The sequence below is a fragment of the Carassius gibelio genome, chromosome B20 (assembly GCF_023724105.1).
Source record: "Carassius gibelio isolate Cgi1373 ecotype wild population from Czech Republic chromosome B20, carGib1.2-hapl.c, whole genome shotgun sequence".
NCBI lineage: Eukaryota > Metazoa > Chordata > Actinopteri > Cypriniformes > Cyprinidae > Carassius > Carassius gibelio.
This window is the reverse complement of record NC_068415.1, coordinates 18,465,865-18,491,094: the sequence shown is the minus strand read 5'-3', so window position 1 is coordinate 18,491,094 and position 25,230 is coordinate 18,465,865. Positions and strand designations below refer to the sequence as shown.

At 37.8% G+C, this 25,230-nt stretch overlaps 1 protein-coding gene and 1 long non-coding RNA gene across 4 annotated transcripts in view; both read right to left on the bottom strand.

Moving 5' to 3' along the window:
• Nucleotides 1-20,248, bottom strand: part of LOC127984138 (forkhead box protein N3-like) — a 36,440-nt gene extending 16,192 nt beyond the window's left edge. Inside the window, exons 1-3 of one of the 3 annotated variants that reach the window (XM_052586647.1) lie at nucleotides 20,008-20,223; nucleotides 11,128-11,190; nucleotides 1,438-1,988 (exon numbers count right to left, since the gene is read on the bottom strand). In XM_052586647.1, coding sequence (XP_052442607.1) covers nucleotides 1,438-1,974 — 537 coding nt within the window. In that variant the 5' untranslated portion in view covers nucleotides 1,975-1,988; nucleotides 11,128-11,190; nucleotides 20,008-20,223. Of the gene's footprint in view, nucleotides 1-1,437; nucleotides 1,989-11,127; nucleotides 11,191-19,581; nucleotides 19,844-20,007 lie in introns of those variants that run through there. The other 2 variants (XM_052586645.1, XM_052586646.1) reach the window with 2 other exon arrangements.
• Nucleotides 20,249-23,145: 2,897 nt separating this feature from the next.
• Nucleotides 23,146-23,747, bottom strand: LOC127983382 (uncharacterized). The gene is made up of 2 exons (XR_008160438.1): nucleotides 23,518-23,747; nucleotides 23,146-23,390 (listed from the first exon to the last, which is right to left on the bottom strand). It is a non-coding gene; the product is annotated as an uncharacterized LOC127983382 (long non-coding RNA).
• Between the last annotated feature and the right edge of the window lie 1,483 nt (nucleotides 23,748-25,230).

The following is a 25,230-nucleotide window of genomic DNA, read 5'->3' as shown; positions in this document are numbered from 1 at the left end:
AAACAATTTATTAACGTTATTTTCTGTTCATTGCCAGTTCATTCAATAAAGACAGTTAACGATCTAGTTTCTGAGTACTAAGTTATTAACCCAACAAGAGCGGGGTCAGTTAATTTTTTTGGGCCACGCAAACATACGTGTTATGTTGTGTGGGTCACGAGTTGAAAAAGGTTGGGAACCACTGCTCTAAATAATAAACTAAAGCGGTGGTAAATGTCTTAATGATTAAGTCATTGAGTCATCTGTTCATTCGTCAAATGGCTGATTCATTCAGGAGTGAAGTAAACTGTTCTTTATGAATGGTTCACTGAATCATTAGGTTTGTTTGACTTGAAGCGGATCATCACCATCAGACCGACCGGTGTGTGACAAGTACCGCAAGAGCTTCAGAGAGCAGACGACTCCTTGTGCTTTTGAATCGCTCTCGCGGTACTTTGACGTCATACACCGCTCGATCTGTGCAGCACCACTTCAAAGCCAGCGCGACTATGGCCAATGGTTCACCAAATTAGTTCAAAACGTGGATAAAGAAACGAAATGCCGCTGTGGGTTGCTCGGGGATGAACAGTTTTGATTTGACTTTATATTTTTGTAGGCAAAATTGAGTAAAACAGACAACATTGTGGCTAAAATAACACAATATTAACTTCTTAATTAATGAACTGTTGTATAAGATGACTATAACATTGGCGGAATAAAAAAAAAAATCTCTTATTACCTCCTGGAGAATAACAAATATTTGTACAATACTGTTTCGCTGCTATTAATATTTGAAAAACCTTTGACTCCAAAGCCATGTGATGAGACCTACAAAATTCATGTGGTTCAACCAGCAAAAACAAACAAACCTTAAACAGGACATGATGATATCATAGAAAAGACCCTTGCGGACCCAAACAACTGTGGGAAATATCACATAACTTGACCTTTTTATGACAAGTTTGTTTGTAAAAATGTCATGTGCTAATAATATTTATGAATTAATAATTAATTTGTTCTTATTCATAAATGAATCATCAAATTGACATTTATATTAAAATATATTTAAAAACATGGAAATAATTATTTAGATTATGTTTTCAACATGCAAAGAAAATGTTATTAGCATAGTATAACTTGACATTTTTTTATTATTTAATTGAAACAGAAACGGATACTGAAAAAGGGATAAAAATGTATCAAATTCATATTTTAAAAAAATTGCATGAATACAAATTTCAAAGAAGTTGGCAAATTTGTTTAAAAAAAGTATTTTTTTATCTTCATTATGAACCCAATTGGTAAGTTTTCATAACTCCTAGACTATAAATGAAAAGAGAAGCATTCAAGAACATGTGAACGCCTCTGGGTGAAGTATTTAAAGCAATCAGGACGATGCACTACTGACGGAAAATCACTCAGGAAGATGAAAAAGTGCAGTGAAACACGAGCCCTCACCTGACTGCGATCCTTATCCACCTTCTTGAAGCATTTGTTTAGTGACAGATTATGACGCACTGAATTCTTCCAGCCAGTGGGGGCGCTGGCGAAGTAGGGGAAGTGCTCCAGTATCCAGCCGTAGATGTCTTTGACAGGAAGTCGCTTGGAGGGAGCGTCCTCTATTGCCATGAAGATCAGGCAGCTGAAGGAGTAGGGCGGTTTGCGGCTGGGACCCGTGGACAGGTGGTACGGTGGCTCGCTGGGCTCAGGGGAGGACGACGGCGAGGAGGAGGGCTCGTGGCCTCCGTTAGAGTCCTGCAGGGGGCTGACGCTGCGCAGGCCCGAGTGACCCAGGCTGGTCAGAAGATCTGTGCTCTCGTGCAGCCAGCTGAGGCTGGTCAGCTCCTCGTCCTCGGCCCGGCTGAGGGAGGCAGACAGGGCCAGAGAGAGGTCAGCTGCCTCGGTGTCCTGGTACAGCTGACTCAGACCCCGCGCCACGCTCCCGCTGCTGGGACCCTCCGCCTTCTTCCCTGGGGGCATGACCACTGGACCCATGCAGCCCTCGGCTCCTGCAGACACACCAGAAAACACAACACTGTGAAGTGAATTATTATTATTTTTTTTAAAGCTTTATTTGGAGCTCTTATATAAACTCTATCGGTTTGCATTTTTGGACACACACAATTGCAATTGTTGTAATACAAACTGTGATTAAAAATGGCATTAAAGGTTTGTTTGTTTTGGTTATGTTTGTGCTCGTTTGTAGGGCTGCACAATTTGGACAAATTTTTTTTTGGGGGGGGGGGGGGGGTTATATATCAATATGACTATGATAATAACAACAATAAACTAATGAAGTATTAAACAAAAAAAAAGAAATTACAACTACAATATTTCACTATAAAATAGAGCCATTTAAATAATAATATACCTATAATAATTTAAATAATAAAAAACATTATTAACAACTGCATTTAAATAGGCCCAAGGTTTTAAATAGATTATATATCAATATAAGTCAATAATAATAAATGTTAAAAAGTAGTATTATTTCACAGTAAACTAAAATATTTAAGCATTTAAAATGAAGTATTTAAGAAAAATTTAATTATTATTATTTATTTTATAAATGAAATATTCTTAAATTAGGAAATATTAATTGGAAATAAAATAATGGTTTTTAACAACAATAATATTTATTATAGTCATAACTACTTTCTTTTCAATTGTTAAATCCTCAAGCTATTTTCTCTCAGGAAACTGCAAGAAGCTTTAAAACTCCTTTTTTTAAATAACTGTTTATAATGAGCATTTACTCGCTATGAGAGACTGAAAACACAGATCATAAGTTGCTCATGTGTTTTACTATGAAAAATGCAGCACCATCATATCAAAATAAACCTCCAGTACTACAGTAAACAAACTTAGTAAAAGTACGTCTGGTTTGTGTAGTTTGCAGGATCAACAAATACATGAGGCTAAAATCACTGCATGTGAAGTTATCTCTTATATCTGTAGATATTGGTTCCCAATTAAACAAATGTCTACTCTGTGAACTCCCAAAGAGAGAGGAGACTGAAAAATCAGCATGAGAACGGGAATCCACCTCCATGTTTCAGAGGTGAAATCAGCAAACAGGAAAAAGACGACAAGTGTTGAGACGCTCTCAACAAACGCATGCAGTTTATTCAAGCTTAAGCTTCTCAAATTCATTCATTCATTTATAGTATATTAGTGCCAATGGAGAAACTTCAGAGCTGACAAACCACTTCTGCTAAACTCACCAGTTAAATTAGCAGCATTTATGAACTTTTGTTTTTAACTGAGCATAGATCTATTAGATTTTATGTCTCCACAAAGAATGAAAGGTAAGAATGAAATGAGGGTGAGTAAATGATAATACAGATTAAAGTGAGATCAATAACATTGCTTTAAACTTTAAGAATATTGTATTTTATAAATAAATGAATGCATAAATCACTCCCCTTTAACTTTTCCACCAAAGTTTAATTGCTGGGTTAGAATTATAAGCCAAAGCAAGTTAAAGCATTAAGTGAACATGATCCAATCATTCAAAATTTCTTAAAGAATAAAATCAAGTGCAGAATCCGGGATACTCAACAGATGGTGTAGAAAGCCATTGTGACAAATTAAATGGAAACAAAGATAAGGCAACTGGGTTTCAGAGTAAAAAAACAAAACATTTGTGAGATTAAAGAAATAAGCTCGCAATTGTGCAGTTTAAAGTCGCATTGCGAGTTATAAAGTCATTGTGTGAAACACAATTAGGAGCAATCAGGAGAAACAAAGTCACAACTGTGAGTTGATTTCTCACAAGTATGGGAAATAAAGTCACATCCATGCAATGTAAATCTCAATTGCGAGAAATAAAATTATAAAAGGACTTAATTTCCCATAATTTGAAGTAGTTGTGAGATGCCAAGCCACAATCACCTTTCTTTTCAGGCTTCCATACAACAATTATGTTATAACAATGATGCAACCTTTTTTACAATGGAAAATCTAATCCGCTCTCTCTCTCTTGCAGCAGCAGCGTGTGTGTGTGTGTGTGTGTGTGTGTGTGTTTGAAGTTTCAGGGCGGTAAGGTTAGCAGGAGGTTGGATTGTAGAGGAAGTAATCCCGGCACTATCTGAAGATGCATAAAATCAAATAACGAATTTATCACACACTGCCCGAGTCAGTTAATCTCTCCCTACAGCGTTCCCCATCACTTTTAACTCTCTCTCTGACACCCGTGCCAACATGCACCCACACACAATCATACATGCGCCACGCGTGCATGTGGAGCAAAGTGCCAGGGGCAGCACCCCCTGATAAGGCAATTCAATCAGTCAATAACAGCATATGCAGTGGAGCGCTCCTTGGAAAATGCACAGTCACGCCTCAGGGCTGCTTCTGACACTGGCGCTCACATGTCAAAGCAGCAGCTCTCTTCACTCGCACTGACTGACAGCTGACAGCTAGCGCCGCATGACCAATACAGCATCTGTATCCACAGCAACATTATCGCCCCTCTCAATCTGGAGCAGAGACTCCCTGGGGTCAGCCGAGGCACGGCTGCGCTTAGAAGGCAGATTATACAAATGTGGACGGCATCACATCCACATCACAAGCGAGGAAAACAAACATGTGGGTTTTGCAGCTGGAAACAACTAGATCATGATAAAGGAGTTTTACATTTTTTACTAAAACACAACAGAAAAATGTAATAGTCCACTATTTTGTTCAAGTCTATGAACGTGTCCAATAATGAGAAAATAATAGTAATAAAGAAGTATTTTAGTAGTATAGTGATGGTACTTTGTTACTAGCACAGTATTTACATGGTATTCAAAAGTACTTCAAGGAATACCATAGTATTTAAACTAGCCTGATTACAGCTGGTTTGCAGGCTGGTTTAGAGGGGTTTTTGGCTGACCAACCAGATAAAACCAGCTTGACCAGGCTGGGAGATCAGCTGGACCAGTTCAGCCAGGATGGTGGTCCCGCTAAAACCATCTTCTTCCAGACCAGTCAACCAGTTTAGGCTGGCTTTAGCAGTCGTGAGCACAGCGAACTGACACATCAATCATAAAGGGTTACAATGTGATGTTGTTTTCTAGGAACGTAAAGACGCACATATATACACCCGATATGCAGGATTGCTTTTGGTGCATCTGTGGTAGCACTGCCACAAAACATTACATCTGACAGAAAAGGGCCAGCTAATTTTATTGTTGCTATGACAACAAACTACTCCTGGAACAGGCTACCGTTGGGGCTGCCAGTGAACTTCTCTTACGCTCAAGAATCAGCTACATTTTACCGTTCACAAACAAAAAGTTTGAAACCGGATTTGCTTAAGCCCTTAAGGAGCGCTTTGAAATAAGGGGAATTCAGCAAGATATTTCAGGGGAGAGTCGTGACAAATGACTAAAGAGATCTGAAAACTGCAAACAACAGCTCGCCCGACTGACTGCCCATCAGCGTCTCAAATCTAACAGATATTTCAGCTCGGTACAAAAGAGACGCTACGCTGCAAGATTGACCGCTTTAGTTAGAACAAATGAACAAAAAGTCCCATAGTATAATAATGATGTTCTTTGATGTACCTCGGATAACAATGGATATACTTATGGCATATAAATATTATAACTATGGATTAAATTAAAATCTAATTAAATTTGTTCATTTAAGCTTTCTCATTTCACCTAGCATAGTTGCAAATAAAAAATAAAAAAGTATTTTTTTTTTTACTTTTGTTTCTGCTTTTTCATTTATTTTACTTCACAAAGGGAACAATGGCCATAACACCAATCAATAAAAAAAGATACATTTTGTAATATGATGCAACTAGCATTAAAACACACACACACATTTTGTTTGGCTTTTTTTTTTGTACATCTGTTAGACCTTACACTTATTCTTGATAAAAATGTAACCAAAAAAACTAAACTAAACAAAACATACTAAGAAAAACTAAACAAATAGAGGTGGTAAATATGACCAAAATATTTTATCATATCTTTTTCCATGATCATAAACATTTATGCTTTAAATAATATTTTTATGTTAAAATATTTGAAACCATTGTAATTTCAAAATTCTTCATCAATTTTGAGATCACAAAAAACAACAAAAAGAAATGAAATGGACATGAAAATTTTCAAACAACAGAAATAAGAAATACTACCTAAATTGTATGTCGTACAAAAAAAAAAAAAACAGTAACAGTGTGTAAATTAAATGTGGATTTATTCCTATTAAAATTACAAAAGTGAGATTTCTTTAAGACACAGACGGCAGCAGGTTTATTAGACTGCTGTCACTTTAAGACCGAAAAAACGATCTGATTTACTGATAAACGTGTTTTCTTTCTCATCTATTATGGTTCAATTAAAGGGGGGGGGGGGTGAAATGCTCGTTTTCACTCAATATCCTGTTAATCTTGAGTACCTATAGATTAGTACTGCATCCTTCATAACTCCAAAAAGTCTTTAGTTTTATTATATTTATAAGAGAAAGATAGTCTGTACCATTTTTTCGCGGAAAAACACGACCGGCTGGAGGCGTGACGTGTGGGCGGAGCTAAAGAATCACGAGCACCAGTAGGCTTTTGAGTTGAGAGCGTTTGGAAGCTGTGACATTATCATGAGGGAAAAACCATCATCCAAAACAAACCATGGCTTACAGTCAGATTCAGCCGTTTATTTATGATCCAGAATCAGATCCAGATCCAGAGGCTGAAACTGAATGAGAGCAGCAGCAACGACTTCAGCAGGACGTCTCTGTGTGGTATGTATTGAAACTGTATATATTTGCTTAGCGGTTTTGGAAAATGCAGGGAACAAACACAAACACTTACACAACTCCGTTGATGCTCTGTAAAAATAAACTAGGGGTGCTCCGATCACGATCGGCCGATCGTTAATGCGCATCTCGTCAGTAAAGCCGGTTCTCTAATCAGCGGTTACTTCCATCAGGTGCGTGATTTCACATAGAGCAGCTGTTACTACACAGAGCCGTTGTTAACTGAGAAGATGGGCCAATAAACGCTGAAAATTAACGTGATTTGCGCATCTTCTCTATTAACAACGGCTCTGTGTAGTAACAGCTGCTCTATGTGAAATCACGCACCTGATGGAATTAACCGCTGATTAGAGAACCGGCTTTACTGAGGAGATACGCATTAACGATCGGCCGATCGTGATCGGAGCACCTCTAAAATAAACTCCATCCACTGGTCCCTTAATGCTGTTCTTTCTGAAACTTGTGACAAACCGGAAGGAGTATTTTTGGAACAGAAAAACTCCTTCAAACGTACAACTTAATTTTTGAAACTTTGTCCATGTTTAGCATGGGAATCCAACTCTTTAACAGTGTAAAAAACTCAGTATGCATGAAATAGCATTTCACCCCCCCTTTTAACATGACGAGAAGCGGCTGAATGCACACAGGTTTCATGTGCGTGCACACAATCAATCTCAGAGCAAGCATACACCAAAATATTTGCTGCTTATTGTAAAAAGAAAGGGAAAACAAAACCAGAAAATCAAAAGGAAAATATATAAATAAATAAAAACAACAAAGAAGTGATTTACCAGACAAAAGGGGACAAAAGACTTTTGCTATAAATGAAAACACCATGAGACAAAAAACATTATTTGTTTAATGTGTTGCAAATGGAAACCACAAATAATATGTGATCACTTACATCCGTTACAGCAGGAATTCTCACGAATTAAATCAAAGCAAATAAAAGCAAATGTCTCAATGCACTCATGTTCATTCAAAATATTTAAATTCCACAAAACCTGCTAAACAAATCCTTCTGCCTTCACATAACCCCGAGGTGTATCTCGCTCTTATGAGATTTCAGTTCTGGCACGTAGAGTGCAAATAATAGACCTTTGTCTCGATGTCAACACCAGCACTAAGAGAGATGGGAGATTCCCCCTCCTTTCCAGCACTGAGAAAAAACAGACTTGTTTAGTTTTCATTTCCTCAGTTCTCATGACAACAGTGTTAGGGCACACCAGGGCATGTACATACGGCCAACCAATCAGCCAAGCCATGCGCAGATCAAAGTATACGGTCCATCCTTTCAGCCAGCCACATCAGAAAAGCCCATAAGCAATGGCAACAAGGTGAAGGTTCATTGTCCAAAGGGGCCGGAGCGCACAGTGCTCCCTGCGGGGGTCGCGACGCAATAGACTCAGGGCGAGAGCTTGCACTGCTCCGTATGAACCACCGCTGCCAACCAGTTGTTACCGTTGGAAGAGTTACAGCCCTCATTTGCTTTATTCCCCTGCTCCCCTGTTCCCTCGCTCCCTTGTCTGATCTGAGCTTAGTGAAGGTGACCCGAGCGCTCTCAGCCCGAGGGTCTGCGAGTGAAGTTTGGTGCAGAGAGCAGACTTCTACTCTCAGAAGTCAGGCTTAAAACAGCGCTGGCCCCGGGCCCCTGCATTCACAGCATACACTGGCAGCATGCTAAGAGACGCTTTTGCAGAGGGTCCCCTCTCTTTCTCACTCGGCTTTTCTCTCGATTACACGGACTCTGCTTTTGACCTGAACAGTAACTGACGGGAGAGGAGTAATGGGGGAAAGAGCAGGGAAGGCTTTGCTCTTATATCCGGTATGACAGTATCTGCACAATACAGAATTTCATCATTATAATAAAGCATTCCTAGAGCATTTCTATGGATATACCGGGCTGTAGTGCAAAAGGGGCGAGTAATTCCTGGTAGTTTATTAACCAAATACATGAGATATATACTTGGCATGGAATAGAGTAGTACATTTGATAAATATTTATTAAAACTTTAATGCTCACTGAGCCTGCATTTATTTGGTCAAAAATACAGAAAAAAAACCCAGTAATAATATGAAAATGTATTAAAATGTAATATAACTGTTTTCCATTTTAATTTATTTTACAATGTAATTTATTCATGCGGTGCAAAGCTGTATTTTCAGCATAATTTCTCCAGTCTTCAGTGTCACATGATCCTTCAGAAATCATTCTAGTATACTGATGTGCTGCTTAAGAAATATTTATCATCATCATCAATATTGAAAAAAGTTTCAACAAATACTTCATATTTTTATTTAAACAGTCATTAATTATTCAGGATTCTTTGATGTGGTGAAAGTTAAAAATTAAATTAAATTAAATTCTCTGACCTCAAATTTTTGACATTTTTTATATATACACAATTACATAAATATACATGTTAAAATTAAAAATCTTTGGAATAGCGTATATAACAAATACTCCTAGGCAAAAAATCCAACCACATAGTTAGTACGGACTCGTCACTTAGTTGGTAAAAACATTTTTTTCTCTGACGAAATTGTACTGTTTTATTTTGCTTCAAGCTGTTACATTAATTATCCAGCACAAACAGCAAATTATCTAAACTGTCATTTTGATATGTGCACTTTTTTAAGTGTTTTAGGCGTTACACTCCTTATTTAAAATGGATATAATGTACTAGATTTACATGATTATGACAAGAATTGAAAGACTGTGTACTGTGCACAGACAAGTGAATGTATTACAGTAGTCTCCTATTATAAACTCCGCTTTGAAAACAGTGCGATAACTATCTTTTAATGTTTATTTCCAGTGCTACACAACTAAGTAAATTCTAAGTTCATTACCGTCTATTTTTAAAAACTGAGGCACATTTGGGAGCGATTTTCAGCGGTAAACATCATAAAGCTACAGATGCAATCGACAGAGTTAATAAAGCTGAAATATTCCCTTAAAGGTCCACCCAAAGGTCAATAAAAGGACATTCAAAGTGTCCATTCATTCAAGTCTTAAGTATTTACAGAAACTTTCCCCTCACAGTCTGAAGTCTGGAGTTGAAGTGGTTCAAAAATACAAAAGCAAAGGCTTCATGCCGGTGGCATCACCACTTATCTCCACTAAACAGGAGTACGGGCCGCTCGCCATCAGCCTGAAGTTGGTTCCCGCAGGTAACACCAAATGACTAGCAACCCAGCATTGTTACCAAGCTCTTTCCTGGCCCTTGACCATCAGGAGAGAGAGGGAAAAAAAAGAACATCCTCTAGTCATTGGCAGCATTTCAAAGTCAACACGTCCTCCAGCGTATGCCGTGTGACAGGCCCTGCCACGGTAACGTGACTGAGGGATGATGGTACCATGATTAGACAGAAGCTCTAGGGAACAGCCGCACATCCATGGATCTGAGCACAAAGGACAGGAGGAGAAGTGGAAGAGGAAGATGAGACAAGGATGCTTGGAGATGCCTCCTACTCTCGTGCTCCTTTATTTTGTGGGGTCCCTCAGGGATCTATTTTGGGTCCTCTTTTGTTTACTATCTACATGTTACCCCTGAGTCATTTTATGTGCAGTTATGACATTGAGTTCCTCTGCTGTGCAGCCGATACGCAATTGTATGTCCCGGTAAAGCCTGGTATTTTGATGTTCAGGTGATTAAAGTGGTGCAGTCTAGTTTTGCACAACTGTGGCAACTAACAAAGATAAAGTCATTCCTTTCTTTGACAGAATTGGAAAAGGTCATTCATGCTTTTATTTCTTCCAGACTTTTTTATTGCAATGCACATTATTGTGGCGTTAGCAAGAGAAATCTCCAAAGTTTGCAGCTGATTCAAAATGCTGCAGCTAGGCTTTTAACACATACTAAGAAAAGTGACCATATTACACTGATTCTTGCTGCTCTTCACTGGTTGCCTGTGAGTTTTTAGAATTGATTTTAACGTTTTGCTTCTTGTTTTTAAGGCCTCGAAGGGTCAGGCTCCTGCCTATATTAGTGATTAGATCATTTCTTATGAGCCTGATCGCTGCTTGAGATAATAATTGAAAATCAAAGTCATGTGACAGCTTCAGTGTGACATTACTAAGAAAATGTATAATTTTGGAAAGATATTGTTGATAATAGTTGTTCATATTAAAACATAGATAAACTTAATACATGACCAAGATTATTTATTTTCCTAAATCTTGTCATTTTAACAAATAATACATAAAATGTATTTAAAATCGCTCCTGCTCTCATTAAGCTCAGTGTGCTCTCATTAAGCTCTTTCACACTGAACATCTAAATACTTCATAAACAGACTTTAAATATTAACTGATGGTTGTCACTTTAAGTTAACCTTTATAAAATGGTTAATAACTTATTTTCACAGCTTTAAGTTGACAAAATCTAGGTGTACCTTAGTTTATGCCCAAAGAGGCAATGTCGTCCATTCAAAGGAGCCATCAGAAACCAGTAATATCTGTCCAGAAAAAAAAAACAACAACTAAAGGCTGGAATAAACAACATGACTTATGAAATTTGAACTTTTTAAAACACCAGGCATCATACGTTTACCAACTTATAGTATAACCGTATTGTAAATAGTCATAAAGGAAAACTGGCCATTGGACACTAAAAGACAAAGGCTGATAAACTACCAGGCCCTTTTGACTTAAAGGTCCCGTTCTTCGTGATCCCATGTTTTAAACTTTAGTTAGTGTGTAATGTTGTTGTTAGAGTATAAATAATATCTGTAAAATTATAAAGCTCAAAGTTCAATGCCAAGCGAGATATTTTATGTAACAGAATTCGCCTACAAAAAAAGACGACCTGTTTGGACTACAACCCTCTAGTTCCTGCAGTAATGACGTCACGAAAACAGTTTTTTGACTAACCTCCGCCCACATGAATTCACAAAAAGGGGGGCGTGGTCTTGTTGCGCTCCGACAGAGAAGAAGGAAGAGCTGCGTTTGTGTTTGTCACCATGTCGTTGAAACGCTGTTATTTTCATCTCGGAGTCCAATCATTTGTTTGGCCTTCCCAGGGACGCTGTACTTGGAGATTAATGGTTACAATTTATGTTTAATTGGTTCCCGAAAATTATAATCCACATGTAAAACTATGTGCAGCACATTTTGCTGAGGACAGCTTCCTCAATCTCAATCAGTTTAATGCCGGATTCACACAGAGATTATCCTTGAAAGATAGAGCAGTTCCCTCTTTGTCTGGAGAAGGCGTTGTTTATGGACCACAACCGGTTAAGTGTATTTTATTATTTAAGTTGGTGCGTTTAACAGTTTCTGTAACTTATTACGCAAAGGGCAACGCTGTTTAGCTTTGTTAACTAGATGTTAGGGCTGTGCAAAAAAACGAATGCGATTTTCATGCGCATCTCGTCAGTAGAAACGCTCCTGTGATTATAACTACATCTCCAGCACATGCTCCTGCCCACTTGCTTCTCAAAACTACTCCAATACTAGCCCAGTCATGTTTCCAGGAGAGCAGCCTGCGCTCAGCTGCTGTCGAATCACAACACAGGAACCGCTGGCCCAATCAGAACTGGTTACGTATTTCTGAAGGAGGGACTTTACAGAACAAGGAAGTCATCAGCCCGTTTTTATGACGGTGAAAACAGCGGTATACAGATAGGTGAATTGTGTGAAAAATACTGTGTTTTTTTACACACGAAACATGAACACATGTTATATTGCACATTGTAAACACAATCAAAGCTTCAAAGCGCGAAAAACGGGACCTTTAATTCCATTATTCAAGATTCATAAAAACCCCCGTGCTCTGGTAACAGACATGATAAATAGACTCAGAGTGTGAGCTGCACACTTTGGTGATACCTGATTCCTCTGAGAGTATTCAGAGCATTAATCAGAGGAGTCAGCATCTCAGCTCCACGTGTGCGGCTCTGCTCCTGCTCTACACGAGGGTCCCTCTCATAATGGTCTTGGGCACTTAATCACCACGATAAGAGGACAAAAGTGGAGCTCTCCTCAATGACAGCTTCTCGAGAATAACAGACTCTTTATTGTGCCCAAGAATAAAAGTTCAGTGCTGAGATCAAGACCAAGGAAGTCCATAATACCGGCAGAAACTATCCATTAGCATTCCCATGTACCTCAATGGTAGCTGTAGATGTGAGTAGATGTGATTTGAAATCTGCCATATCATTTTCAATGGCCGTCAACAGAAAAAGATGCCTCCATAATGGAATCGTTTCAACACTTGGTTTAATCTTCAGCTGGTTGATGCTAAGTTAGTGAACTTTGAACCTTGAGTGTGACCCTTGCCTTGACCCATCAGGATTGTCCAGGGGGACTGAATTAAGTGCAGCGTAAGTTATTTTAGCTGAAAATATCTGCAGCATCTAGGGATTCACTAAGATTTTGGTCACCAGTTCAAATAAAAAATAAATAGCATAAGATATAACACATAAGATTTTTGACTGTTGTCTGAAAAAGCCAGAAATTCCCATTCATATAAAGTGAAGCAATCACTCTCTTCAGTTTCAGCACATTAATAAAGTGTTCATCCGTGCTTATTCAGAGACTATAAGGCAGTTAATGTAACACACAAGAAGAGAAATCGTCCCACGTGTAAAAGTCAGAGAAGTTTCTGTTGCCTGCCACCTTCCCTTTACAGACGGGAAATACATATTTGTCCATTTTTGTATATTCTTGTATATGAAAGGAAAATTGTGCTCATAGCCAAAAGTGTAAAAAAAAAAGGATTATAAAACAAATGTTTTTAGTTATCAACTCTAATAATATAAATATATAAAATATATAAACAAGTTTATATATACATATATATACACATGCATACATATACATACACACACACACACATACATACATACATACACATATATATATACATATATATATATATATATTAGGGCCGGGACTCGATTAAAAAAATTAATCTAATTAATTAGAGGCTTTGTAATTAATTAATCGAAATTAATCGCATTTTAATCGCATATAAATATTTGACCTGAGAACAGTGAGAAGTAATTTTTTTTCACATGGATTTATAGTATACCATTGAATAATGACTGAATACATAAGCTTAAGCAACAAAATATTGTTTATTTTTGTTCAACCAAGTCTAGCAGACCAGTGCAATTTTTGCCATGAAGTGTAGCAATAGCATATTTAGAAACAATTTAGAAATAGTACATTTCAGAAATTCAGGAAGCTTATAGGTGCTGGAACCTTCTGTTAACTGTTTTTTTTTTTTTAAGTAAAACACAATACTGTCAATTACATTCAGAACATTGGAAACACTGACTATTAGAAAACATCTCTCTGTAGCTTCAGAGGCCATAACATACTAAGTCCAACTCTCAATAACCTTGGCCAAAACAATAAAGAGTTCAATATAAACTGTTGCACCAACAAAATAATACATAGTTCAACATAAAATGTAAAGTCCACGCTAGCTGCTATATGTTTTGCGTTGAGGTGATACTTGAGGCTCAATGTGCTGCTGCGTGATATGCGAACGCTAGTCGGTGCTCCAGTATAAGTTATTAAAAATGCAGGAATTTTTTTTCTGTAATTAATTAATCTTAGTTAACGCGTTATTTTTTGGGTAATTAATTAATCTCAATTAACGCGTTAAAGTCCTGGCCCTAATATATATATATATATATATATATATATATGTATATATATATATATATATATATATATATATATACATTTAACAATTAATATTTTATCAACAATTATAAACAATCTTCATTTAATAAACTAATATAAAAAGAAATTAATGTCTAGTTATCAATTGTGATAAAACCGATTTGCAGTTTTGACTTTACCACGTTTTTCACTCTGACACACCAAAATAAATATAAACCAAATTATTTCACTGCCTCAGACAGAGTATTGTTTACTGAATCTCCTCTCCAAATACAACCACACACAAAAAGCTAAAATCTGCCTCAACTACATTCTTACTGTCGCTAGTTACCTGTCTCTTGAGGTCATCTTGGAGTTTGAGCGGCTTCTCTGATTTGTCACAACACTCTAAAAGCACTTTCTTGTAAGTCAGTAAAGAAATAATCACAAAAGTAGACCAATTAATTATTCATTAAATGCATTAAACAGTCAACTATAGCCACTGTATGTTTATGAACTGTATGTGTGGACCTCTCCAAACAAGCGCCAGCAACATTTCAGACAGGAGAAACTAGACCTGCAGCGCACTCATGACCATCACAGCTGTTCGTTCAGACCCGTTCTCAGATGACCAGCGCGCCACAGCCTCGCCAGAAAGGACTATTAAGGTATGAACGCTAAGCAGCAGCAGTGAAAAAAAGATGATCCTCATTCTTGCTGTTGTTTGTGGAGAGTGAGTTCAGGGCCTCTTTCAGACTGTGTTCTGCTTTGCTCTAGTGTTTAAGCGCTGACATCATACAGGAAGGTATTTTTCCCCTTTGCATTGCCAAAGAACAGGCCCACGCATGGGTCCAGACAGAGCGAAGGGAGACGCACAGGAGCAAAGGGACAAGCTCATGAAAAGTGACTAGAGAGATGAGCACACATAAGAGATCTGAAACACAGCTCTTGCTGTTGAGATCTGGGAAACAGAAATCCTAGTGAACCTGGATACGCGGCCGGTCACCTAGCCAGTGATTTAATCAACACACCGGTAATGATAGACTCAGTACCACAACAGAAAAAGTCATTTAGATACATGTGTGTGATTTTATTTGTGGCGTTTGCTCAGAAGGAAGATTATTGTTCTTGCGTCAAGGTCTCAGCTGGAAACAATCAGAGCGCACCTGAGATTTCCCTTTAAACTAACACAGAACAAACACTTATCTCACCAATCACTTACACCAAAGTCAACAAAACAAAATGATCAACACAAATCAGATTCACTTTACTTTCTTAGTCTAAAATATCTTTAAAAAATTTGGGGTCAGTTAGATTTATATACATATAAAATCCAACCCATAAATGTCCTACTTCTAGATGACTTTCTGCATCAGAAAGTGCGATAGGAGACAGTATTTTACATCATAAAATGACACACTTCAGCTTTAATAATATAATGTCTTAAAACTAAAAAGCTCAGCTCAAGCTGTTCTTTGACCCATGAGGTTTCCTCTGAAGTGCCGAGTCTGAGAGATCATTCAGCCGGTGCACTCAGACCCATGCTGTAAGTGAGCTGACACAGAAGAAAGAAAAAAAAATGTCGAGGATGGAAGAAAGAATGCTGTGAAGGAATGTTTCATAAGGTTTCCAGGGTGACAATATAGCACATAAACCCAAAATATGGACCCAATTATGTGGCTGTATAGAAAACAAGAGTTCTGTTTGAAGGCCACACGTCATTTTAGAATCACTGAGATTGTTTTTTTTTTTATTGATACTATGAATTTGTTTTTATTTTTAGTTAGGGTTAAAGCCTGTTCACACCAGGGACAATAACTATAAAGATAACGATAAAGATATATTTCTAAAAATCGTTCTTGGTTTTCAATCCGATCAAGTGTTTACATGTCCTCTCGCTCGGATTACAAAAGGGATTATCCACCCCTTACAATCCGATCAAAATTTTAGTCGGACCTGGCAAATTCAATCCGATTGACGTGGGTCATATTTTGGGTTTACATGTGACTTTTATTCTGATTGTGCTTCTAGTCCTATTACGATCGGATTAGTAGTGTCCATGTTAACGCAGCTACTTTTAGAAAGATTTTTTTCCCCCAGCTGATGAACGATATAAACATTGACAGCCAATCAGAATCCTTCCTGCTGTAACGACCTCAAGAATTTAAAGCGACAGATGCACGTGCGTTACGAATAATCTGACGATATCATTCGCTGGTGTGGACGCGAATATCGTTATCTTTCTAGTTATCGTTCTTGGTGTGAACAGGGCTTTAGTCATGTATTCTATTGTCTATATATAATTTTGATAATTTTTTTATTTTAGTTTTACTTTGTTATTTTAGTTCATCATGTTAAGCTAAATAAAAATTATAAATATTTCCAGAAATTAGCTGGCGCCTGAAACATGAAGCTGGATTAGCTGGCTAGTAGGGCAGGGCGATATATCTAACGATATGATCATGCGCACCTAGTCAGTAAATCCGGTTCCGTGATTACCGCTAAATCGCCATCACCTGCTTTTAAATGGAGAGGCATTTAATAGACAGAGCCGTAGATCGCTGACAAGCTACGTAATATCGCGTTCATTATCGAAGGCGATTCATCTTGGATAATGAACGCGATATTGCGTAGCTTGTCAGTGATCTATGGCGCTGTCTATTAAATGCCTCTCCATTTTCAAATGTATAAACTAACTTAAGTTTCACTTGTGACTGCACTGATAGAGAAAGATAATTTATTTTATTTGTCCTCCATTTTTCATATGACGTTTAAATTTGTCACATTCTTCAATCTCTTAACCTTTAGCAAAACCTTTAACCTTTAGTTTTGAATCTCGCTGGGTCTCTCACAAGAAGTAAATCAAACTTGCTTTGTGTTGCAAGGCTCATGATTGGCTGTTCGCCAGTGATGTCACACATGGATCAAAGCCTTTGACAAAGAAAGTTGATGATCAGCATCATGTTACCAACAAAGCTTTATTGGAGAGGTTTGGTTTTGTCAACTCAAAACTAACTCTGAATTTGTTCAGCTACCAATCTACCATCATGGTACAGGCCCCTGATATAAAATAAGTTGTTTGTTTGTTTTTCAAGAAAAAAAAAACATTTATTTTAAGTAAATATTTTTCATGGTTTTAGTTAACTATAATAACCCTGATTAATAAGGTTACAAAATATTTGCAAGAAAAAAAAAGTATACTAGTATAATAAACTAAAAGTATAAAAATAGAAAAATTACAAAATTTATAAAACAAAAATAAATTCCAAAACATGAAGAAATGCTATAATAATATAGAAATAACATGAAAAAAGCAATAATAATAGTTATGACCTAAGCAAGCTGCAAGCATCACTAAAATATTCCAAGAATAAACAGCCCGTTACAATCATTTTAGAAAATGACACAATGGCCCAGTGGAGAAGATGATCGTATCACTCATGAGCCACAGAGGCATGACATCATCATCATCATCATCATCACATGAAATCTGGGCTTTTACAGCTGCTTATACTCCAGCTGTAAAGATAACCGCAGCTAATCATTACTCCTGATTACTGAGGGTTAGTTTGGACGATAATACATACACGGTGCTCAAAATGCTTCAAATATACACTGCCCTACTACACACACACACACACACACGCACAGTGCCAACCACTTTCACCAACAACCGGCCAGTAAATATTTTTAGACAATAAAAATAAAAACAGTCACTGACTCACGCAGCCAAAGCGGTCATCGACCAATCAGAAGCAGAGCAATCAGTCAGACTACAGCATGACATCATGAGTCATGACATCAGCCCCTGAAACTAAACACCCTTCTCGCTGCTCGCTTTGCTCTCTTCTCTCAAACAAGTTCAAGGACACTGAGAGGAAACACAGCATTCTGGCTCTTCTCACTTGGTTCTGTGGCCTGAAACTCATTATCGTGGAGCATTACATCATATCATCATATCAGTAAAACTGTGGCCGAACAGTTGCTTGTTTTTGCAGTGTTCCACACATTTCACATCTTAAGATCAATTGGATTCGCACTCAGGGACTGATCATCATCAGCTTTACACACTGCTCTGTGAAAAGTTTGTATAAATAATATAACGTTTTTGTATCAATCTTACTACATTTATATAGATTTTCCTTCATTTATATATTTCATATACATTATACTTCAAGCAAGTTGAATTTTGTTGAGGATTTTAAGATATTCTTACTGAAAAACAGGACAAAATAGTGGCCAGTGATATTTCTGTATCACTGAAATAGCCTAATATCAAAGATTTCATTAATGTTTTGAATCAGATTGCAATTTTATAGTTTGATTTTTATTTAATTTTAGTTTAGTAAAAAATATATATATATATATTATTTCAGTTAACATTTATTATGTTTCAAGTAACAAAACTGTGTTTGTTTTTCAGTTTAGAGGAGTACACATTGATACTATAAAAAAATAAATAATATATATATATATTTTTTTTTTTTCTCGTCTTGGTCGGCAGTCTGAGAGTGCTGGTATTTAGTATAACCGCACTGGAACAATTTCACTGTAAAAAAAAAAAAAAAAAAAAAAAAAAAAAAAAAAAAGGTAAAAAGTAGCAACTGAGATTTTGTCTGAAATAAGAAACAGGTTTTTAAAAAACAAAAACACCTGTTTTCTCTCACATTCGGTTTGCTCAGAGCAGGGTTTCTCCACGTAAGTCAATGGTCACCAAAACTCTTTGATTACCAACAATCTTCAAGATATCTTTGTGTTGAGCAAAACAAAGACAGTCATACAGTTTTACAACAACATGAGGGTGAGTAAATATGACAAACTTTTCATTTTCAAGGTTTATAACATCATATCCCTCGTGGGACCTGCTGACTGGTCGCCACATATTGTAGCTGATTTCAGATGACAGTCCTGTGGGGACCTTTGACCCAAACACTCATTCCCAAAATTATCAAATAAACCGAGCACCACGATACAGCGTTAATACCAAAAATGGAAAAACAATCTGGCAGATAACAATGTGATACAGTCACCCTAGAATCCAAAACAACGTCCCAAACAGACTCCACACACACACACACACACACACGTGGCAGCGCGATTAGAAGCGTCCATGTGTACAGTCAGCTGTGTATCTTTCTGCTGTTGCTGTGCTCCTCATCAGATCTGCCTCTCTTAACTAGTTTTCCGCCTGACTGACACAACACACACACACACACACACACACACACGCCTACCACCATCTGTCCAGGCTATCAGAGATCACAAGCAGTCTGTGGTGAACCTGTCTTCCCCACAGAAACGCTCCTGAGCTTCTTCAGATGGTCCAACAGATGAGAAGTTAATGACAGAACTGTGACCTTTCAGATCCACGGCAAACTTTTATCTCTCGCCGTTCTCTCCCGATTTCGCACGGAACAAACAGCCTCGCGCGCTTTCCCCTGTAAAAACAGTGCCGTCTTTCCCCCCAGACAGGAAGAGCACCCTAAACACACACACACACAAGTGTTCCTCTCGTGCACAGCGATGACTCATTTCCACAACCCGTCCCTACACTCCCAAACACACTCCAGCCTCCTTTTGTTAAAGCCTCTACGACAAACACACTCAGACAAGCGCGCATGCATTCGCACGCGTGCCGTGAAGATCAACAATCGCGTCACCTTTTAATCCTGATCCGCTCTGAAGAAGCCCTTCCTCATGTACTCCTGTCCTCCCGACGACAGCGGGTCAGTTCCTGCACTCCAGCCTCTCCATGTTCCCGGAGTGACCACAACAACAGAGCCGCGTTCCTCCAGTCTCTGCCTCCCTCAGTTTTCCTCAGCAGGGGTGTGTGTGTGTGTGTGTGTGTGTGTGTGTGCACTGAGAGTTGAGTTAGGCAACCCCTGGAAGAACACGCAGCGCTCTCTGGGTCCTAGTGCTCGTCTTGTGCACTCAGAAGATGACATTGGACGGAGGCTCATAGGGAAGCCCTGCTCACCAAAGGCTCTGGGGCTCTGGGGAGGGGGGGCTGCATGCCGCTAAATTTAATTCTGTCGTGGAGAATGTTTTTATGTATCAATTATAGGGTGATAAATCGAAGAAATAGTCAGATTTATGATCAAGGCTGCTCCAGATCACTGTAAAAAGTGTCAACTGCAGCATTTCACGTATACACTGAAAAATGGTAGAAACCATTTTGACTCAAAAATTAATAGTAAACCTGTTAAAATATCACAAAGAAACATAAACTACTATATTTTTCAAGTACATACAACAGAAATTTTATTTTCTTGTAAAACATAGGCCTACTCCAATCTGTTTTATTTACAACTTTTTAGAGATAAAACAAAAAAAAATCTTTATTATAGTATACTGCTATGTCATTTACATATGCATTTAAATGTGCTTTATGTTTCACTCTTGTAAAGGTCTTGAATTACTGATGAATGAAACAACAGTGAAGTTATTCAGCAACACTCAGATTCTTGGGTTATTTTAGATGTGCAGCCTATAGAAAAATCTGATCTGCAATGGCCATGTAATTTAAAACTTATTTTTATTTATTGAAATTATTGTGATTGCATTATCGTGGGAAATAATCAACTGTTTTTTTGTCATTAGAAAAATGTATATATAAATTTTTATATATATATATATATATATATATATATATATATATATATATATATATATATATATATATATTCAGCATCCTGTATTACATTCAAACAACATGTTTGTTACAAAACATTTATAATGTTACAGAAAACTATTTTAGACATTGATAATTATATTTTTTCTAATCAGTCTATTAGAATCATTTCTGAAAGGATCATGTGACACTGAAGTAATAACCCTGAAAATGTAGCTTTGCATCACATAAATAAATTACATTTTTTAAATATTTTAAAATACAAAACAGTTATATTAAATTGCAGTATGATTTTATATTAGTTTTTGTTTGTTTGTTTTAAATAAAATAAATGCAGCCCTGGTGATCATAAAATAATAAATCTAACCATTTTGAATGGTACATATCCACAAGAACTATAGAGTATTTTCTGCTTTGGTTTGTCCATTACATTTATGTCCATGATAATTCATTCATTATTCATTTTTGGACAGAAAGAATGCCAGGTTACAATAACAAAAAAAAACAACAACAACAAAAACAAATTTCCCAGTTACTTCTGGATTTTCTATACACTGAAGTGCAATTATTTTAATATTTCCATTACCATCAATTATTAGTACACTTCACTCTTAAAAAAGAACAATCTATTAGTTTGCTATGCAGGCAGTCATTTTCTTCTCAAGTGGGCACTTCTTGGCCAAAATAAGTGGATCAGACCTTATACAAACCCATCTATATGAGACATGGCAGTCAACTGACCACTCAGACACTGGCTGGAGGAAAATATGCAAGGAATGGGTAGAAAAACACAGCATATTTTGAACACCACGCATGAAGCCGGCCTCTCGTTGCTCAGGAGACTATAATAACAGGCTTCAGCAGAAGACGACATACCAATCTGCTGAGAAGATGCCAAGGGCATTATAGATCTCTGACATTCATAACATCATCCCTCCACTGGCAGTCATACTTCTTTTTAGCGGGATTTAAATGCTTTTACAGTAGTTAAGCACAATGTTGGTCATATAAATTAAAGGGTTACCTCCAAAAAGAGACAAAGACATCAACTCCAGGTGAACCACAATTGCAGGTCGAAAGACAAGATGATTGTCCGAGTGATGGATTGAAAGGCTGGAGATAAAGTGAGAGAAGGACAGATTACAGGGAAAGCGAAAACGGGGGAAAGCGATCTCGGCCTTGCACGCTCGGCTTCAGCGGCGGCTCGGATCGATAGTAATCCAGAGAGCAGGAGTTGTTTATTTTGGAAAGTCTGAGGGGCCTGAAAGGGTGGCTGCTTTCTCACACAGCCATTAATCAGACGGAGGGGAGGAACCAGCTATCAATGCCCACATGCCTGTCCACATACCACACAGCAGACACACTTCACTGACTTACTGTAGTCGTAGCTCACACGCCCGCTGGCCAGCCCGGCTCCTCCTCTCCCACACGTGCTGCTGAAGGCCTGTGCAAATAAAGATGTCAAGATAATCGAAATATTCATTTTTGCTGTAAAGCTGCTTTGAAACAATGTATTTTGTGAAAAGCACTATGATGACTTGAAATTGACTTGACTTTATGGTGTTCATGTGAGGAGAGTAAGCTGTAACAAAAAACTTTACACGGCCAGGGCAACATATAAATTTGTCCTTTAAAATCACTCACTCAGATTATTACAAAGGTTTACATTATTAGTTGCCCCCAATACAAAAATGTTGTGAAATAGTGTCAAATAGCCACAACGAGCGATGCAATGAACTGTGGGCTTGATTTAAAGACCCATGAAATGGTTTTATGAAATGTAGGACATATCAAGGTTTTTAAAAAAGCTAAAAGCCTTAGAGGAATAGTACACACGGAAATGACAATTCTGCAACCATTTTCTCACCCTCATGTCATTCTGAGGTGATTAGACTTTAGATAAGAAACAAGAACGAACCTCACCATTTGGACTAATTTTATCTGGTCTTTAGACTTTAGAAGCTAAGTTTTGGTTACATAATTTGTCTTAGGAAATTCTGAATTTTTTCATGGGTGAATGCTACATGACATTACAAACTTTTGACATATTAAATATCATTCAATGTATTTTCAATGAACAGCAGATTTTTCCACATAAGTAGTCTAATGCTTTTTAAAAAGAATAACTGTTGCTACTGTATTTGTAGGAAATAACGATGACCAAATAGATTGTGAATAGTTAGTTTATTTAACAGCAGTGGTGGTGGTTACAGCATATATCTCATCCTACCCTTCCACACAGTAATCCTCTTCATTTTCGGTAGGTTAGATGGTAGGAATATGCATGCCATCAATGCATCCAACCACACTTGGAAATCCTGAAGGAATTTCTAATTATTGGGTTACTTCCAGAGGACACAGCAAGATGTTATCAAGTGAATATCATTTATCAGATTAGCCTGACCTGAAGACCTGTGAAAGAAAGTGAAAAAAGTGAAAGTCGTGTCATTTGCCAAGTATGGTAACCCATACTCAGAATAGGTGCTCTGCTTTTAACCCATCCAAGTGCACACACACACAGTGAGAAGTGAACACACACCCGGAGCAGTGGGCAGCTATAGATCCAGCGCCAGGGGAGAAACTGGGGGTTCAGTGCCTTGCTCATGGGCACTTCAGGCTTGGGTACTGAGGGTGGAAGAGAGCGCTGTTCATCAACCCCCATCCCCTACCTACAGCTCCTGCCAGCACCGAGACTCAACCCTGTGACCTTCAGGTTTCAAGTCCAACTCTCTAACCATCAGGCCACAGCTAACTCTTCTTTGATGGGTTTGTGCCTAAGAAACATATATAACATAACAAAACCTTTTATTTTGGATGCGATTAATCCCGATTAATCGTTTGACAGCACTACTAAATGTCAGCACTACTAGAATTTTTTTACATTTGTACTTGAAATAAGACAAAAATTAGGTAAGGAGGTATTTAAACATTGCTTAGGCCTTGAAAAGGAGTTGGAGAACGAAAGAAACTCTGGATTAACCAAAAAAAAAACTGCTCCTGATCAGGTAAGGTTCACAGAGTAAGTTACAGCTAGATCAGAGTATAAATTACCTCTACATCAGAAAAAGGCTCGACTTACCCAGCTTTCTGGGTTTGACAGACCTCCCATACTGAAATGGAAAAAACAAAATTTATCTTATTTCAGGGTTAATGAACTAAGAGTTTTCACTTAACATCCTCCCTGAAACGAGCCTCTGAAGACTTATGCACAGCTTTTAGTTTGTAAGGATAAAAGTTCTGGTGTAAAAACATCTGAGAAAGCTAATGCACAGTTAGCTGTAGTCAGTGTAATTTAGCCAAGCCATGACATGTTAGAGGAACAATTCCTAATCTCAACAAGAACCTTTCACTACCCCTAAAATCAAAGGGGAAAAATCAAAAAGGCAGACAAAAATGCAGTTCAAACCAGTAATCCCAGTCCTAAGCGTATAACCTTAACCCTAAACTAATCTCAAAAGCTGGTTAGTTAATAGGAATGTTGTTTCAGGACAAGGTCTTGACCCTGCATGGTGAAATGCTTTGGCATTTTCAGAAATCATAACAGTCTTCCAGTTTCATCAATCGTAGTATCTTCAAAATTAAGCAAGAAAATCACAAACTGAGTTCCGTTCAAAGCATTTCCTTGCTCTAAAGAGAAGTGTCCTGAATAGCACATGTACCTGACGTCATTTATTAGTTACAGGGCTGAGTCACTGGCACAGACTCAAGCTCCAGGGGCAAAAATGTCCATTTTAAACACTCAGACCTTCAAACCAGAGCACAAGAAGAATGTGACTTTCTTCATCGTGGCATACAGACACGCTTGGTTCGTGCCAAAATTTCCATCCGATTCATGAAACGCTGAGGTACACGTGCACTCCTTGCATATAAATCCCCTCGCAATCTTCCATTATCAATCATAGACATTAGACTGTTCTCCAGAAACGCTTTCTAATGTGCATACAACAGGAGAATGGAGGCAGGGGGCTTTTGCCTTGCAGGAAGAGATGAACAAAAGCTCTTTTGTCTTTCAAGAGACCGTAGGAAATGATGACCCACTTAATAGAACAATTTGGAATGCTTCTGCATCGTGCGTTAAAAAAGGCCTCCCAGTGCTGAGAGACAAACAATAAACCAAATCAACGAGGTAGGAAAAAGCAAACAGAGCTTGCGAAGAGTGTTTGAGTGTGTGTGTGTGTGTGTGTGAGCGCGACATCAGTCTTCAAGTGAAAGCTTCAGTAATGATGACTTCCATCTGCTGAGATGGGCATTG